The following is an 18,518-nucleotide window of genomic DNA, read 5'->3' on the forward strand; positions in this document are numbered from 1 at the left end:
ATGCCACATCTGCAGGTATCTTAGGTGAGTCCTGGAACCCACAGATACTGAGAGGGGAAGAGTTTGTCCCTTTTGCAACTTTATTGTTCTCAGTAGAAACCCTATTCTCGAAGGGCTTCGTCAAAATTACATTAAGAGAGAGCCATTTCTGTTACATTCCTAGCTAGGATTTCACCATGTTAATTTTTTTTCCCCCTGCTCTGGTCCTCACTTTTGCTTATGTTTTGCCCTGATTTTTTTTTTTTTAAACCCCATCTCTGGGGAGGGTCGGAGAGTGTTGGAATAATGAGATCCAGGAACATCAAATCCTGCCCTTCCCTCATAGCCCCTGATGGAAATGGGACCCTGTGTCAGACGTGTGTCTGATCAGCCAAGGCCTTCATCCATGATGGAAAGCTGTTGTCTAAGTTATCTTGTCACACTGTGGTGGTCATTTACACTGAACAGAAATGTTTTTGCCTGCCCGGTGCAGAAGGTAACCTGTCTGCCCAGGACCCTTGTGTTTCCTCATGGATGACCACAGGGCAAGAAAAATGGAACTTGCATGCTCCCTTTAAGTCTTTTTGTAATGAGCATTGACCTGTTGATAAAGGTGTACAGCCCTCTTAGCCCACTCCAGCATCCCCAACCCCACCCCACTTCTTGGCACTCTTTTATGGATTGAGCATTAAGTTTCCAACCCATAAGCTTTGGGGACACAGTGAAAGCAAGATGAGCTCACACTACACTAGGTCACTTGGTCACTTGGTTTCCTTCCATTGTAAGAAGGAGCAAAAGGCAGGATTCCCTAAACAGTGGAGACATTGGATTGGGGCGGCATAAGAAGAGCGCCCTCTCTGGGGGAGTCAAGGGACTGCAATGCCTCCTTCCCTGAGTACATGAATAGCCAGCTCCAGCCTGGCCAGCTGAGAGGTCTTAGGAATCAATATTGAAAGAAAAGGAGGCTTGGCTTCTAAAGGTACATTAGTCACCCTGTTCCACTAGTTCATATTCTGGTCTGAAAATATAAATTTATTATTTTGAGAGAGGGCAAGACTATGTTCATGTAACATTTATTCTAGTATACCATTTTTATCGATGATGGTTGATAATCTTTTACTTTGCCTACTTTTAAGTGTTGTCATAGATATATGTGTACCAACTCGGCATCTTTAGCCTGAAACACTCCAAACTCTTTGAAAGCTAATTACACTGCAGTGGAAAATCCCATCCTTACCTTCATACAGTGGGTCCCCGTCAAGATGTAGACACACAAAAATCACTGTATAGTTTCCTTCCAAAGGCTGGGAACATGGCTCAGGGGTCAAGTGCATACTAAGCATGTATAAGGCCTGGCTTCAGCTGCAAATATCAACAAAATAGAAACATTTAAGACGATGGATATATGACACAAATTAGTTCCAATGTTTAGACTTAGGTTCTATCCCAAAGACATGTCATTACAAATATGAACTTAGAAATCCGAAACATCTCTCATGTCAAGCATGATGGAAGGATGGTTAGCCCATCTAGTAAAAAACAAAACAAACAGAAGAAAGGAAAAAATAAAACAGACTGGGCCTGGCAGTTTGTGCCTGTAATTCTAGCTACCTGAAAGATGGAGATCAAGCCCAACCTGGGCAAAAAGTTAGCAAGACCCCATGTTTTCAAACAAATCAAGCATGAAGACCTACATCTGTAACTCCAGCTAAGTGGTCTGAGGCTGGCACTAAGCCAAAACAGGAGAGTATCCAAAATATTACTAACACAAGAAATGGATTGGCTGGGAAGGTGGCTCAGTGGTAGAATGCTTGCCTTGCATGCATGAGGCCCTGGGATCCATTCCTCAGCACCACATAAGCAGAAAAGGCGGGAAGTGGCACTGTGGCTCAAGTGGTAGAGGCTAGCCTTGAGCTGAGGGACAGCGCCCAGGCCCAGAGTTCAAGCCCCGTGACTGACCAAAAAAAAAAGTGGCTTAAAGTATATGGCTCAAGTAGTAGAGCACCCATTTCCATTTGGTGAGTGCAAGGCCTTGACTTCAGACTCCAGTTGTGGAATCAAGCGTCATGTTTATAATGTTCGGTCCTGCCTGCAGTTTCAGATATCCCCTGGTTGCGTGGAAACTGCTGTGCACAACTTAAGCCCATGTCCAGATCAACACCAGTTGTCTAAATGTCACTTCCCTTGCGCATCAGCAGTTCTGTGTTCCTCACTGCCATTGGTGGCTTTGTTCTTTGCAGAGAGATCATCGACAACACCAGCAAAGAGAATGGGATTGATATCATTATGGCTGACAGGACCTTCCACCTGATCGCCGAGTCCCCCGAAGATGCCAGGTAAGGTCGGCGTGGTGCGTGCACTTCAGCCACATCTGGCCTGCACTGGGCCAGAAGCGTTGCCCAGAGCTTGGCTCACCTTGCTACCTGTAGAAGGGTGTGAGGTCATTTCATGGTTGGCTTTCTCTGTTCCGCTGGTTGAACAAATGGAAGCCATAAAGATGTATGCACTGTCCCCTAGGAATTCTTCCAAAGCAGATGGGGTCTTGTATCGCCCAGGCTCAGACTTTGCAGCCTCAAATGCCACTGCTGGATAGACAGAGCCCTATGTATCTTGCTTGTGGGGGGGAGGGGGGGCTCCGAGCCTTAAACTCAGCACTGTACCAGAGCTTTCTTTCATGCTCAAGGCTAGTGCTCTACCACTTGGGCCATAGCCCCACTTCTGGTGCATGCGTGTGCGTGTGTGCGTGTGCGTGCGTGTGTGCGTGTGTGTGTGTGTGTGTGTGATTAGTTGGAGATAAGGGTCTCACAGACTCCTGCCTTGGCTGGTTTCAAACCACAATCCTCAGATCTCAGGAGCTAGGATTACAGGTATGAGCCACTGGCACTCAACTCTACTCTTGCATTGTCTCTAGCCACGTGGACAAGTGAGGCTGAAAGCCCAGCTTCGGAAAGTTTCTGAGCCTTAGAAGTGACAGCTGGTGTATATATATACCAGGATGTAAGGGGGGGAGCTTTTTAAGCACTGGCTGTTGAGGGCCGGGCATTAGTAGTCCGCATTGATGCATTCCATCAGTGGGATTCTCACAGGATCTGCCGGTTTCATCATTTGTCAGCTCATTGATTGCTGATGCTCTGTGCCGTGGGGTGGATGTTGTTGGTGTGGTCTTTGCCCTTGGCTGAGGAGGGAACCCAGAGGGCACTGAACGCATGGCCTCATTGAGAACGGACCACAAGCTCCATTCTGCTGGTCAGATGCATGCAGCTTACTTCTTTACTTTTTGGTCCTGGGGATTGCTTGAAATCAGTGCCAGGGCACTATGCTGAGCTTTTTTGTTCAAAGCTAGCACTCTTACTGCTTGAACTTCAGCTCCACTTGGAGCTTTTTGGTGGTTAATTGGAAATAAGAGTCTCATAGACTTCCATGGCTGGGGTTGACTTTGAGCCCGGATCCTCAGCTCTCAGCCTCCTGAGTAGCTAGGATGATAGGCCTATGAGCTGCCAGTGCCCAGCAGCTTCCTGTGTTTCCATCTGGTGTCCCTCACTGGCTCTGGCACATTCCCAGACTTTTTTGGACCCTGGTTTTCCATGTTGGAGTGCTGTGTATGAGGAGCATAAGGTCAAGGCGAACTGGGGCTTGCTTTTGCGAGCCCCATCACCAGGTGAGCCGGGCGCAGTGGGCGTCTGTGGCGTCTCTTCTTGCGGCCCTGTGGGTGTGCAGGATCTAGCAGAGGTAACTATTATCTGTTCTGAGTATCACTAGGGTGTGATTTTTTTTATGAAGGTCACATCCAGCGAGTGACCTGTATTCTTCAGGTCTCAGCTCAGAAGTCATTAGAACCTTCTGGAGAGTTCTCAGGACCTCTCACTTACCCCTCGCCTTTTGAATGTTTTGAAGTTGATATAACACCATGGTAGCAGCCCAGAGCGTAAAGACATCAGAAAGTAATTCTCCCCATGGGAAAAACTGAAACCCTGCTTGGACTCGTAAATTATAACACAAACTGGAAAAATAAGCAAGCCTGAAATGACAGCCCCTTCGTTCTGTCTGGGGCTGGAAGCGGCCAGGGAATGCCCACAACTTTCCAGCTGAATTACAGCCCTGGCATTTGGCAGCTGGTCCTGTCTGTTTTGTGCCATAATGAACCTGCTAAATTTAACCTTCAGAATAGTTTAGCCAAGGACCTCTTCCCCTGACCAGCCAAAGTCATTTCTTTAAAAATTCCTCTTCAGATTCCAAGTTACACTTGATTCAGAAAAAGTTTCTGTGTATGTGTATAAAGATTGATTAGCTTCAGGTTTTTTAAAATTAATTTTATTTTTCATACTAAGGAATCAAACCCAGGGCCTCATGCATGCTAGGCAAGCACTCTACCACTAAGCCACATTCTCAGCTTGAAGTTTATAAATTGAAGCCTATCTGTAGAGATTGAAAACATAGCAAATTGTGTATGTGCTTGCGTGTGTATGTGTTAGCTTATATGTTCAGTATTTTTTGATTGGGGAAGATATTTGAGCTTAATAATGACCTCGGGCTCGCTCTCCAGTGGGCCAGTTCATATGAAAGTATTTCCCGAGTCTGTTGGATATTTTCAAGTCCTTAGTGATGACATTTTCTCCTTCAGTAACCACAAAAGGTAGATTTCATTCTTTGCTGTAAATAAATTGCATTGCTTACCTTCATTTATGGATGCTACTAGTGTGTGTGCGCACGCACATGTCGCAGGCTGGTTCTGGGGCTTGAGCTCAGTACCTGGGTATTGTCCTTCATCTTTTCTACACAAAGCTAGCACTCTGCCACTTGAGCTAGAGTTCCACTTCTGGCTTTATTGTGTTTAACTGGAGATAAAAGTCTCACACTTTCCTGTATAGGCTGGCTTCAACTGTGAACCTCAGGTCTCAGCCTCCTGAGTAGGTAGGATTATAGAGGTGAGCCATCTGCACCTATTGTTATTACTGTCTTTTAACTTAAAAATCCCATTACATAGCAAGATAGCAAGACCTTTTTTCTCTGCCTTATTTATTTCTTTTGTCCTGGAGCTAGACCTGTGGGCACTGTCCCTGAGCTTTTTTATGCTCTAGGCTAGCACTCTCCCACTTAAGCTACAGCTCTACTTCTGGCTTTTTGGGTAGTTAAGTGGAAATAAGAGTCTCAGGCCAGGTGCTGGTGGCTCACGCCTGTAATCCTAGCTACTCAGGAGGCTGAGATCTGAGGATCGAGGTTCAAAGCCAGCCCCGGCAGGAGAGACCATGAGATTCCTATCTCCAATAAACCACCAGAAAGCCGGAAGTGGCGCTGTAGCACAAGTGGTAGAGCGCTCGCCTTGAGCTGAAGAGCTGAGGGACAGCGCCCAGGTCCAGAGTTCAAGCCCCAGGACCAACCAAAAAAAAAAGAGGAGCTTTTCTGCCCAGTCTGGCTTCAAACTGGTTATCCTTAGATCTCCAGCTTCCTGAATAGCTAGGCCTACAAGCCTGGCTGCTCTACCCTACTTTCGTAAGAGCGTGTATATGACTTAAAAGCTTCTGAGGGGAGACGCTACCTTTGTTTCATTCTCACATTTGTTCCCTCTAATAATTCTTTTGCCTAATTATTATTGGATAGATGGATGAATGGCCAGGCGTTCCTGGGTCAATATCATGCTATGTATCTTATGTTTCTAGTTATACGAAGCCTTTGATTCTGCTCTGTTTTTCTGAGATGAACATGACTTTTCCTTTACTCACTGATTAGAATGAGACTAGAAGTAAGACCATCCATTTCCAGTGAACATAGAAGAGTTCTCTGGTTCAAACTATTTTCTAGCTCTGTTGCTTTTGATGTCTACCTCTCCCATGGCTTTATTTTCTCAAGTGGAACTCTTGTCAGGTGGTTGGAAACTCCTTTGTGAAATAGAGAAATGAGTGCTGGAGGGCTGGGCTGGGGCTGGCGTGGTAGAGCACCGCTGCCCTGAGCTCAAACCCCAGCTGCCTCCCCCAGGAAAGTGACTGTGCTGAGAGTTTCCTGGGATTGATTTTCCTGCCTTGGGGTTCATTTTCTGAGAGAGCGAGGGACGGGGTGACATTGTCCAAAAAGAAACATACTCTTCACCTGAGTTACATAACTGTAACCCTCTGTACATCTCCTTTATGGTAACAATACAAAAAGAAAAACATTTATTTCCCAAACAAGAAAGAGCACCTGGATGTTCTCTAGGGTATAAAGTATGATACTCAGTGAAGAGCTTTCACTTAAGTATTTTGAATAGAAGGGAAGATTTCATAATTGTCTCATATTTGTCAAGGAACTCATCTGACATCCGAAGGTCTATGGGGAAGGAAGGGAGGGACTTCCAAACACGTGGTACTTACGGGTCCTCTGGCTCCATCTTTGACCTGGCTCCCTGGTGTGGTATGCAAGGTACTGAAAGAAGTATGCAGTCACAAAGCACAGGCTCAGAGATGTCTTGCTGAACTAGAATATGGTGGACAGCACCATTGCTTTGCCAGGGCAGGGCTTGGCACCCTTGACAGTGGCCCTCTCTTTTCACAGCCAGTGGTTCAGCGTTCTGAGTCAGGTCCACGCATCCACCGACCAGGAGATCCGGGAGATGCATGATGAGCAGGCAAACCCCCAGAATGCCGTGGTGCGTAAGGCGTGGCTGGAGAGTCGGGGTGAGGCCGGCCAGCCGAGGGAGGTGGGAAGGATCTTGGGATGGGAAACAGGGCAATTTTAGATTGCCTTTTGCTTTTCAGTAACAGTATAAAATTTTTTTTTTTTTTTTTTGTCGGTCTTGGGCAGTATAAAAATTAAAGAGACAAAGGCAGGACTATTATAATTAAAGATAAATTATAGACAGGAAGAAATGGTGTATTTCAGTTATCTCACTTCAAACCTTTAAAAGAAAAAAAAATCACAATTTTTATGCTATCCTAAGAGCGATGATAGATTTTCTTCAAAAGATTGCATGAATTCTAAGTTGTACTGTTTTTTCTCCAGACACATAAAAACTGGGTGAAATTCTATTTTAAGAAATTAGAAGCCAGGCGCCGGTGGCTCACGCCTGTAATCCTACCTACTCGGGAATCAGGGATCTGAGCCTAGGATCACAGTTCAAAGCTAGCCAGGCAGGAATGTCCGTGAGACTCTTATCTCCAGTAAACCACTAGAAAACTGGAAGTTGTGCTGTGGCTCAAGCAGTAGAGCGCTCACCTTGAGCTGAAGAGCGCAGGGACAGCGCCCAGGCCCCATGACCAACCAAAAAAAAATTAGAATGAAATATCATAGTTTAGACCAGAACATGTATACTATTGAAAGAGCTCACCAGCACTACTTCCCTGACAATATTATAAGAATAAGTGGGAACGATGAGTCTATCATGTGGGTTTTTTTCCTGTTTTTTGTTTTGTTTTTTAAATTTTTATTTTTGGTGCTGGTCCTTGGCCTTGAACTCGTGGCTTCACCCTCTTGCTTCGCTTTTCATTCTCAGCTGGCTTTCCATCACTTGAACCACGCTTCCAGCCCAGCTCTCGCTGGTTATTTTGGAGATGGAGTCTGGTAGACTTTTCTTCCCAGGCTGGCTTTGAACCAAGATCCTTAGATCTCAGCCTCCTGAGTAACCAGGATTATAAGTGGCAGCTTCAGAATTCTTGACAGAACGGTCTGCCGCTTCCACCCTGTCTTGAGGCTGTGTGGGAGGGACTATGTGATAACTATTACTGTATAGTTCTTTGCTGCTTGTTGGCTTGGTGTGTTCACGGTGTTGTAGTCTAGGTGTTGCAGTGTCCTGCTGGTGGCTTCTCTCACTGGCCATTTTTTGCTCCTTTTCAGGGCACGTTGGACGTGGGCCTGATCGATTCCGTGTGCGCCTCCGACAGCCCTGATAGGTAAGCTCCGAGCCGCCCCCAGCACAGGGCCCAAGCACCTGCAGAGCCACAGTCCTCTGTGCTGAGCCATGGCTGCTGCTTCACTGGGCTGTGTGAATGGAGAGATAAACTAGGGAAACGCAGGTAGAAAACAACTGTTTAGGGAAATGGTATTCTAGTCCAGGGAGGGTTTGGAGTTTTTCCTCTAAATTTAATAATGAACTTGAAGGGCCTGGAGGTTTGACACAAGATAGATGCCTGCTACCATGCCACAAGGTCTGAGTTTAACCACACAGCAAAGTGATGATGACGATGAAGAAGAAGAGGAGGAGGAGGAGAAAGAAGAACAAGAACTTGGAAAGAGTTTTGATGATGTACATGGAGAGTATTCATCGAATTTCTGACGTTTTTTCGTGTCCAGCAGGCTGGGCACTGGATGGTCTATGCTCTTATAAACCTCTTATAAAATGCGATTATTAGACTTTAAGTACCCCTCCTCACTTCTTCCCAACTTCATCCCTGACTGAGAAATGTATCCTTTTTTTTTTTTTCTTTTTTTTGTCGGTCACGGGTCCTTGAACTCTCTGGGCCTGGGCGCTGTCCCTCAGCTCTTCAGCTCAAGGCTAGTGCTCTGCTAGTTGAGCCATAGCACCACTTCTGGCTTTTTCTGCTTATTGGTACTGAGGAATCGAACCCAGGACCTCATGCATGCAAGGCAAGCACTCTACCACTGAGCCACCTTCCCAACTCCGAGAAATGTATCCTTATTGGAGTACATTTTTCAAAATTCTGATACTAGAACTTGAACTCAGAGCTTAGGGATTGTCTCTGAGATTTTTACTCAAGGCAAGTACTCTACCATTAGAGTAGCAGCTCTTCCAGCTTTTTGCTGACCAGTTGGAGATTAGTGTCTCGTGGACTTTCCTGTCCAAGCTGGTTTTCAACGGTGGTCCTCAGATCTAAGCCTCCTGAGTAGCTAGGATTATAGGCCTGAGCCGCTGGCACCAGCCCTGCTAGCTTTTTGTAATCAAGTACAGAAGATACCCACTTAAATACCTGCTTCCCAGTCCTCCTCTTTTACCAGTGTCTGATATTTCACTCTCTACGGATGGAAATAGAATCCATGGCGTGTCCAGAAGCAGGGAGAAATTGACTTTGGAGGAACTTCAAAAAAAAATTTTCCCCCGTGGTCACCTTATTTAGCCTTCCCGGAACTGAGTTTCTTCTGGAAAGTTTTTTGCATGAAGAAATGTTTTCCCTCCCAAGACCTTCCAAATGGATGTGTTGCTCCAAGTTTAAAGGTTAATGATGCATAAAATAAATCCTGCAGAAATGAGTAAGGTTTGCCTTGATATAAAATACAAATCGGATAGCAGTGAGGCTGCTGTGACCCGGGACCAGGCTCGGGGCAGACAGGGTGATGGGCCGCTGCTGCTGAGAGCCCTTATTCGCTTCTGTTCCCTGCTGCTCAGACCCAATTCCTTCGTGATCATCACGGCCAACCGGGTGCTGCACTGCAACGCCGACACCCCAGAGGAGATGCACCACTGGATCACGCTGCTGCAGAGATGCAAGGGGGACACGAGGGTGGAGGGCCAGGAGTTCATCGTGAGAGGTGAGGTGACCACCCCTCGCACCTCCCCTAGCTCTGGCCTGCACACACCTTGCTGTGGCTTTTCCGGGGGGGTGCGGGGTGGGGGGGTGGAGGGGCGTTGTTTTATTCTGTTGAGAGGGCTCCTGTAGCCTTGAACTCTTGCTCCACCTGCCTGTGCTTCCCAGAAGCTGGGATTCAAGCATGTCGCCACTGTGCCTGGCATGCCACTTGCAAGTGTTCTTTTAAAAGACGTAAGCAGCGATGAGTAAAACGCCGCCATCTTGTAGCATAAAGGTAGAAATGCAGCCCGTGCAAATGAGTTCATGGTACTTAGGGTTTCTCTTCATAGGGTTCCCTCCCCCATCCCCCCATACCAGGGTTTGATTTCATGGCCTTAAGCTTGCTTGGCTAGACTAGCTCCACCATTTGAGTCACATCTCCAGCGGGTTTTTTCTGGTTCTCTCTAGAGATAGAAGCTGGAAGACTTTTTTTTTTTTTTGTGCTCAGGCTGGCTTCAAAACATGATCTTCCATCTCTTCAGCCTCCTGAGTAACTAAAAGTCCAAGTGTGAGCAACTGGTGCCCGTAGGTTTTTGTTGTTTCTGTTGGCTTTTTTTGTGGTTAGGTATTATGCGGTGCTGGCACTGGAGCTCAGGGGATCGTGTGTGTGTGCGCGCGCGCGTGTACATGTGTGTGTGTGCATGTGTGTGTATTGCAGGCGCGCCTGCGCTCCACCCCCAGCCTCTCTGATTTTTTGGCTCACACTTACGTCTGCCCTTCCAGGGTGGTTACACAAAGAAGCCAAGAACAGTCCAAAGATGTCTTCACTGAAACTGAAGAAGCGGTGGTTTGTCCTGACGCACAACTCCCTGGATTACTACAAGAGCTCGGAGAAGAACGCACCGAAGCTGGGGAACCTGGTTCTCAACAGCCTGTGCTCAGTCGTGCCCCCCGATGAGAAGATATTCAAAGAGACAGGTAAAGCCTGGCTGCGGATGAAGCGCTTGCTAGAGCGCGTGCTTTGTCCCTACCCCTCACCTCCTGGGCGTCTGTGCTTGCTGAAGGGACACTTGTTATTTAAGCCACAGGGAAGATGTCCGGAGGTACACAAGGACCCTGGTAAGGAGAAGAGCACGTCAGTAGACATGGCGCCTCCTTGGGGAAGCTCTGCATTGTGGGTGCTTGCGCTCGCTCCCCTGGGGAAGGAGTCTGTGCGCCTTAGCGTAGCTGAGTCCTGACTGTCAGTGAACTTGACCGAGAGCAGCGGAAGCAAGTGTCAACACCTAGCAGTGTTGGCTGGTTGACGGTACCATGTTTCCTTTGGTTTTTGTTTCTGGTTGTAATTTTGTGCGTGTGGAAAACATGGTCACTCCGTTTGTGTTTGGATGGTGAACTCCTATCTTACCTGCTACCACGCAGGCTGTAGGTCTGCATCAGGTGGAAGGAAGTCAGACTGTTGGGAGGTTCTCAGCAAAGCCTAGAAAGAGACCTGAGCCTGTCCCTGCTCTTTCTTTGAGAGACAGTATGACAGTTGATGTATTTAATAATTCTGAGTTTCTTGTCCGAATATTTGTCTTTCTCTTTCCAGTGCAGGGATCAAGCCCCAGAACCCTATCACTTGGCCACATTTTCAGTCTATGGCTCTTTAAGACAGGGTCTCACTGTATAACCCAGGCTGACCTTGAACTCTCCATTTTGGCCTCACACTCTGGATTCTCCTACCTCTGCCTCCCCCCATGCCGGGATTACAAGCAGGTGCCACCATGTCCAGCAAGGGACATCTGTTTCTCATTACTCACTGGATACCTGTTAAGTTAATGCACTTCTGTCGCTGCCCACACAGGCTACTGGAACGTCACCGTGTACGGGCGCAAGCACTGCTACCGGCTCTACACCAAGCTGCTCAACGAAGCTACCAGATGGTCCAGCGCCATTCAAAACGTGACAGACACCAAGGCCCCTATCGACACCCCCACCCAGCAGCTGATCCAAGATATCAAGGTAGGTCACAGAGACTGCCCGGGGCCATAGGACCCTCGGCTCTTGGCTGGCTCGACTTTGACTTTTACCATCATATGATTAATCTTGAGTTCTGACTCTAAGCCATGAGGATGCAGGCCTCACAGTGGGCATGCGTGTGTGACCTGGCGTAGGGACCATGTCCCAGCAAGGGTCCACTTCAACTCCAACTGGGAACCTTCAAGCAGTGAAAGCAATTCTGTTTTCACCGTGCCATTCTAGACCACACAAGTGAGTCACGAGAGGTATAGATAGTTCTGGAGCATTTGAGATCCCTATTCTGCCAAGAAGCCCCAAGTGTCTGGATTAACATTGAGAGATTGTTGTGATTTCCTCATGCATGCACGCACCTTGAAGGATTGTCACACTCTCCCCAGGAGCAGAAATGGGGCGTGAGGTATTATGGTGGGGTCATTCACAGATCTGTCGGTCCCCGGGGCCCGGCCCAGCAGCCGGGATTGGAAAGGATTGTATCCGTTGTCTCCACCCCAGGACAGCATAGGGCAGAGAGAGCTGCAGCTGGGGCGTGTTCTACTGATACGTCAGTAAAAATAAAGTAGCCAATAGGCAGGAGGAGGCAAACTCTCCTGAGGTGGAGGTGGGGCATGGTAGTGCATCATCCGCGGAACTCCTACCACTTCCAAAACACCTCCTCACTCCAAAATTTTTTCTGGGAATTTGGAGCCAAATTTTAGCCAGTCACACATTCTAACCTTCTAAAGCTTCCTGTGGAACCCAGTGCACTGAATACAAATCGTCTCATTTTTAGCTTTAAAAATAGATATAGCCAGGTGCAGGTAGCTCACAACTGTAATCCTGGTCACTCAGGAGACTAAGGTCTGAGGATCACGGTTCAAAGCCAGCTAAGGCAGGAAAGTCTGAGAGACTCTTTGATCTCCACTTAACCACTCAAAACAGCAGAAGTGGGGGTGTGGCTCAAGTGGCAGAGCAAAAAAAGCTTAGGCACAGTGCCCTAAGTTCATGCCCCAGGACTAGCCCTAAATAAATAAATGTTTTTTTAATGGACTGTGGATGGAAGTCATGGGATCTGGTTACATGATTGATGGCCAGGTCACTAGATGAGGCAATGAGGTGAATATTGGAAGCATACCTCAGCTCTAGAGGAGAAGCTTTGATAACACAGGAAAAATACATACACACATGGAACAAAGAAAAGGAAAGATCCTGTATTTCTATAACGTGTCTTCAAATGTAGATGGTGGTTCTACTGTGTTTAAAACTGCCTGCATGAAACCCTCAACCCCATTTGACTTATTCCTACAGTTTGGGTTGTTAAAAAGATTTAGGCAAGCTAGGTGCTGTGGCTCATGTCTGTAATCCTAGCTACTTAGATGGCTGAAATCGGAGGATCACGGTTCAAAGCCAGCCTGGGCAGGAAAGGCCCTTTATCACCAATTAACTACCAGAAAACCAGAAGTGGTGCCGTGGCTCAAGTGGTAGAGCGCTAGTCTTGAGCTGAAGAGCTGAGGGACAGCACCCAAGCCCAAAGTTCAAGCTCCACGACTGACCAAATACTCAGGCAGATGTATGTTCTAGCATGCTCCCTTGTTCTCTTCCAATGACTGCTCTGCTTTCCAGGAGAATTGCCTGAACGCAGACGTGGTGGAGCAGATCTACAAGCGGAACCCCATCCTCCGATACACACACCACCCCCTGCACTCCCCGCTGCTGCCCCTGCCCTACGGAGACATAAATCTCAACTGTAAGTTAGCACTTCCACAGGATCTTCAGGCTTGTTTTCTCCATTAACTCGTCAGCACTAACATAGCATTGGCTTCACTCCAAGCTGTTGGGGGTGGGGCAGAGGTAGAATATACTCGGATTCATACCTGAAGTACAGACTTGGGCTTGTTTTTAGTGATGTTTCTGTATAGAAGAAAAAAAGATTTTTAAAGAGAGGATGCGGGAGAACCCGGACTCTCCTTGAATGTGTTCTGACGGTGTCTGAGCCGCGGTGGTGGACGTGGGCTTTGTGGTGATGCTGGCCTCAGACATTGCTATTCACCACTGTCTGCACAGCATTCAAGAACTCACTTGAGCTCTTCCCCGCGTCATTAGCAAACAGGCTGTGTGCTAGGTGACTTCTGCCCAGCTCTGGGTTCATTTGAGTTTCAGAACACATTGAAAGCTAGCTGTGGTGCTGGACAGTCAGGTATCTTAATGCATTTTTGCCTTCAGTGGTTTCTACTCATGATGGAGATGACCCCATCTTAAACCGAGGGTCATCTGTACCCTAGCAATGGGTCTTTGCATTCCAAGGACCCGTTCACCCACAGCAGCTTTCCAATGAAGTATTGTTTTGTACTAGAGAAGCCAGCAGTGGAATAAGTGAGGCAGCTCATCCGTGGACACGTGGATGTGGTTTTGCCCCTGACTTGAGTAGACTCACGTCCGGGGTGTAGGTTTGGCACCCATCAGGAAATGGTTGCCTGTCCCCATTCCTCTTCTCTCCTGCACAGATCACGCTGCCCGAGAGCCCTTTGTGTGACTTGTCTTGCTTCTCTCCCTAGTGCTCAAAGACAAAGGCTACACAACCCTCCAGGACGAAGCCATCAAGATCTTCAATTCCCTGCAGCAACTGGAGTCCATGTCTGACCCCATCCCCATCATCCAGGGCATCCTGCAGACCGGACATGACCTCCGGCCTCTGCGGGACGAGCTCTACTGCCAGCTCATCAAGCAGACCAACAAGGTGCCACATCCCGGCAGCGTGGGCAACCTGTACAGCTGGCAGATCCTGACGTGCCTCAGCTGCACCTTCCTGCCCAGCCGTGGGATCCTCAAGTACCTCAAGTTCCACCTGAAGAGGTAAAACGCGTAGGTGGCCGGGGGGAGCTGGACTCAGCCGTCCACACGGAAGCCGCAGTTCAGGGCCCGCACAGTTCACGGCTGGGTCCCTAGCAGCCCCTGGGAGGCCGGGGGCCAGACGCTGAGACTCTGCTGTCTCCAGCAAGCTTGCAGGACATGGCACACCCGCTTACCTGCAGCTGCACAATGTTGTATTGGGGAGCATAAGACTTTGCATGCAATGTCCTAATAGAAGGTTGAATCTATTGGTCAATGGATTGATTTCCCATCGATCAAAATTGGTCATCCCAGTAGTAGGGCTCGAGCTCAGGGCCTGGGTACTGTCCCTTAGCTTTTTCTACTCAAGGCTGGTGCTCTACCATTTGAGCCACAAACTTCATTTCTGGCTCTTTGCTGGTTAGTTGGAGATGAGTGTCTCAGGTTTGGCTGCTTCTGCTGGCTTCAAACTATGATCCTCAGATCTCAGCCTCTTGAGAAACTAGAGTTACAGGCATGAGCCACCGGCACCCTGTGAATGTTGGGTGTGTTTTAATTGCCACTAATCTGTCTCACTTAAATATATTTCTTGCCGGTTCTGAGGTTTGAATTGAAGGCCTCACGCTTGTTCAGCTGGCATCCTGTTACTTACTTGTGCCACGTCTGAAGCTCAGCTTTCTGCTGATAATTTTTGAGATGGAGTCTCAAGGCCTTTTCTGCCCAGTCTGGCCTCTAACTACAATCCTCTAGATCTCGGCCTCTTGAGTAGCTAAGCCTACAGGCCCGGGCCATCCGCACCCAATCTAACTTAGGTATTTCCTGCAGATCAAAGAGATGGGAACCCTTCTGACTAGGGTTTTTAATATTTGAGTTTTAATTTTATTTTAATAAATTTTGTTGTGTCTATCTGAGGTATACAGCTTGTTACAAGATGCAGTTAGAAGTAAAAGTGGTTGATACAGTGAAGCAAATTAACCTGTGTCATCTCACAGAGGTTTTGTGTGTGTGTGTGCGTGCGTGCATGCGTGCATTTTAACAAGAGGAGTTAAAATCTTATTTTAACTTTTCTAGGATAATATGAACACAGTTCATGTTTTTTTTTGTTTTTTTTTGTTGTTGTTGTTTTTTGTTTGTTTTGTTTTTTTTTGGGTCCGGTCGTGGGGCCTGAACTCTGGCCTGGGCGCTGTCCCTCAGCTCTTCAGCTCAAGGCCAGCACTCTACCACTTGAGCCACAGTGCCACTTCCGGCTTTTTTCTTTTTGCTTATGTGGTGCTGAGGAATCGAACCCAGGGCCTCATGCATGCAAGGCAAGCACTCTACCACTGAGCCACCTTCCCAGCCCCCACAGTTCATGTTTTAATAGGACCCTTACAGTGAGCAAAACGCTGGCTCTTCATTTTTTTCTGTTTGAAATAAATGCCCAGGAATGAACTGGTCCCTAAGCAGGAAGCGGCTGCTGTTGGCCCCCTTCACCACTAGGCGGCAGTTCACCACCTTGGGCTGGGTTTATGTTAACAACTCACCTTTGTCTCCTAGGATTCGGGAACAGTTTCCAGGAACCGAGATGGAAAAATACGCCCTGTTCATCTATGAGTCTCTTAAGAAAACCAAATGCAGAGAGTTTGTCCCTTCTCGAGATGAGATCGAAGCGCTCATCCACAGGCAGGAGATGACGTCCACGGTGTATTGCCATGGCGGCGGCTGCTGCAAGATCACCATCAACTCCCACACCACCGCAGGGGAGGTGAGGGAGGGGCGGCCCCTCTGTTACGCTCCATGCACACGTTCCCATGCTGCTAAGTCAGCGAGGTCATGTGTAACTAGAAAGCTATTAGGTTCAGGGAGGCACTGCTCTGTAAACAAGGGAGTAAATAACCACGCCAGCCACACGTGTATAACTCAGGGAAGTTGTGCAGCAAGAGTCCACAGCCGTCTTGTGTAGAAGCATCATTGTTTGCAGGCACCATTGGTTGGGGGGGAGGGGAGACGGCATGCTTGAGATTTTAGTGTACCCACACTCGTGACAGTTTCAGGAGGTCATTCTCACGGCCACAGAAATGTTTGGGTCCAGATGAAGGCACATTCTAGAACATTTTGCAAGCACATTCTAGAAGTGTGTGGACCCCAGTCCCCAAGCTGAATGGCGGCTTCCCAACGTATCTTGCAGGTCGTGGAGAAGCTGATCCGAGGCCTCGCCATGGAAGACAGCCGGAACATGTTCGCCCTGTTTGAGTACAACGGCCATGTAGACAAAGCCATTGAAAGCCGGACCATTGTGGCTGATGTCCTAGCCAAGTTTGAAAAGTAAGTTCCTCCTTCCTAGAGTACAGCAAGAGCAAACAAAAAATGAAGAGCCCAATGTGCAGATTTGAACTTCCACTCCCTGTTTGGCGTCAGTGTGTGTTTGAGTTACTTTTATTGACCCGGGTTGAGGTCTGTTTAACTTTCCATCGCTGCTAGCTGTGTTTCCTGCTTGGTAAAAGCCAGCGTCTCAAAGGTGGCTTGCCTCATCGCTGGGTCCTTCCCCCTTCGTTCTCTCAGCCTCTTGCTATATTTGCTGTCTTGGAATTTCCTGATAGTTAAGGTGTTCGCTTATCATAAGCTTTGAAATGCTAGATTTAAAGCAACTTGAAGGTCTTCACAGTGCCCTCTCTGCAGGGTGAAATGCGCCCTCTAGTGCTCGATCTTGAACTCCAGGTCCCCTCAGCAATGCAATAGGCGCTCCTCTATCTGAGCGCGGGCCCCGAGAATGCAGGAACATTCTTCCTAATTTTTTTTTTTTTTTTTTTTTTTTTTTTTGGGTCCGGTCGTGGGGCCTGAACTCTGGGCCTGGGCGCTGTCCCTCAGCTCTTCAGCTCAAGGCTAGCGCTCTACCACTTGAGCCACAGCGCCACTTCCGGCTTTTTTCATTTTGCTTATGTGGTGCTGAGGAATTGAACCCAGGGCCTCAGGCATGCAAGGCAAGCGCTCTACCACTGAGCCATCTTCCCAGCCCCCCTTCCTAATTTTTTTAAATCAGTGTTGTTGTAATTTATTTAAAGGCTGGTAAAGGAAATTAGTTGTGGGTTCAGCATAAGACTTGGCCTACTGGTTAGACTGGTGTCATGCGGAACAGGTTGTGTCTCAGCTTTCAGTAGAGGAGTCTAAGCCTTGCTGCCTGTTTGCTCCCCCACCCCACCCTGTGTCACCTCCTGAAAGGCAGGCACCCCGGCAGGACCCGGCCCATCTCTCCTTTGCTCTGAGTCTCTCGTGCCTTCGTGTCTAGGTTGGCTGCTACATCAGAAGCGGGGGACCTGCCGTGGAAATTCTACTTCAAACTCTACTGTTTCCTGGACACTGACAACGTGCCGAAAGACAGCGTGGAGTTTGCGTTCATGTTTGAACAGGTGAAAGGAGCTCTTAGATTCTTTTACTAGTGAGCAGCAGTGAAAATGCAGCCGCACCTTGGAGCTGACTGCTGGTCCTTAGAAATCATGCTCAGGGACCATAGATTGCCTGACATAGGCCTGTGGCCCTTTTGTTCAGTTGTGGAGTTTGCCCACGCTCCCTTGCCCAGAACTGTTCCAGTTGGAAGGAGAGACATCGTAGGAATAAAAGATCCAGTGTGTGCTAGTTGATTGCTGGGCTGGGAGAAATACAGGCTTAAAGAGAGCGAGGATGAGGGTGTAAAGCGGGGAAGGCAGGGATGTGACATTGGAGTGCTTGGGTGATAGGGCTGGGAGGCGGACATCCCGGCTGCCCCAGCGCCGTGAGCACAGAGCTGGTCCCCGCCTCCTTTCAGGCCCACGAAGCTGTCATCCACGGCCACCATCCAGCCCCGGAAGAAAACCTCCAGGTGCTCGCCGCTTTGAGGCTCCAGTACCTGCAGGGGGACTACACACCACACGCCGCCATCCCGCCTCTCGAGGAGATTTACTCCCTGCAGAGGATCAAGTCCCGGATCAGCCAGTCCACCAAAAGCTTCACCCCGTGCGAGCGGCTGGAGAAGAGGCGGACGAGCTTCCTGGAGGGGACCCTGAGGCGGAGCTTCCGGACCGGCACCGCGCTGAGGCAGAAGATGGAGGAGGAGCAGATGCTGGACATGTGGATTAAGGAAGAGGTCTGCTCAGCCCGAGCCAGCATCCTCGACAAGTGGAAGAAATTGCAGGGAATGAACCAGGAGCAGGCCATGGCTCAGTACATGGCCTTGATCAAGGAGTGGCCAGGCTACGGGTCAGCACTCTTTGACGTGGAGGTGAGAGCCAGCTGCCGTGGGGCGTGTGCACCCGGAGCCGCGGGCACCGG

The 18,518-nt window shown here is 48.5% G+C and overlaps 1 protein-coding gene across 2 annotated transcripts in view; it reads left to right on the forward strand.

Moving 5' to 3' along the window:
* Positions 1–18,518, forward strand: part of Myo10 (myosin X) — a 196,551-nt gene that overhangs the window by 173,503 nt on the left and 4,530 nt on the right. For both annotated transcript variants that reach the window (XM_042695215.1, XM_042695216.1), the window contains exons 28-39: positions 2,220–2,315; positions 6,505–6,598; positions 7,783–7,838; positions 9,290–9,432; positions 10,194–10,388; positions 11,254–11,411; positions 13,029–13,152; positions 13,961–14,258; positions 15,771–15,978; positions 16,402–16,538; positions 17,500–17,620; positions 18,016–18,468. In XM_042695215.1, coding sequence (XP_042551149.1) covers positions 2,220–2,315; positions 6,505–6,598; positions 7,783–7,838; positions 9,290–9,432; positions 10,194–10,388; positions 11,254–11,411; positions 13,029–13,152; positions 13,961–14,258; positions 15,771–15,978; positions 16,402–16,538; positions 17,500–17,620; positions 18,016–18,468 — 2,083 coding nt within the window. The remainder of the gene's footprint in view (positions 1–2,219; positions 2,316–6,504; positions 6,599–7,782; positions 7,839–9,289; positions 9,433–10,193; positions 10,389–11,253; positions 11,412–13,028; positions 13,153–13,960; positions 14,259–15,770; positions 15,979–16,401; positions 16,539–17,499; positions 17,621–18,015; positions 18,469–18,518) is intronic.

The sequence above is a fragment of the Dipodomys spectabilis genome, unplaced genomic scaffold (genome assembly GCF_019054845.1).
Source record: "Dipodomys spectabilis isolate Male_0828 unplaced genomic scaffold, ASM1905484v1 ptg000179l, whole genome shotgun sequence".
NCBI classification, from domain to species: Eukaryota; Metazoa; Chordata; class Mammalia; order Rodentia; family Heteromyidae; genus Dipodomys; species Dipodomys spectabilis.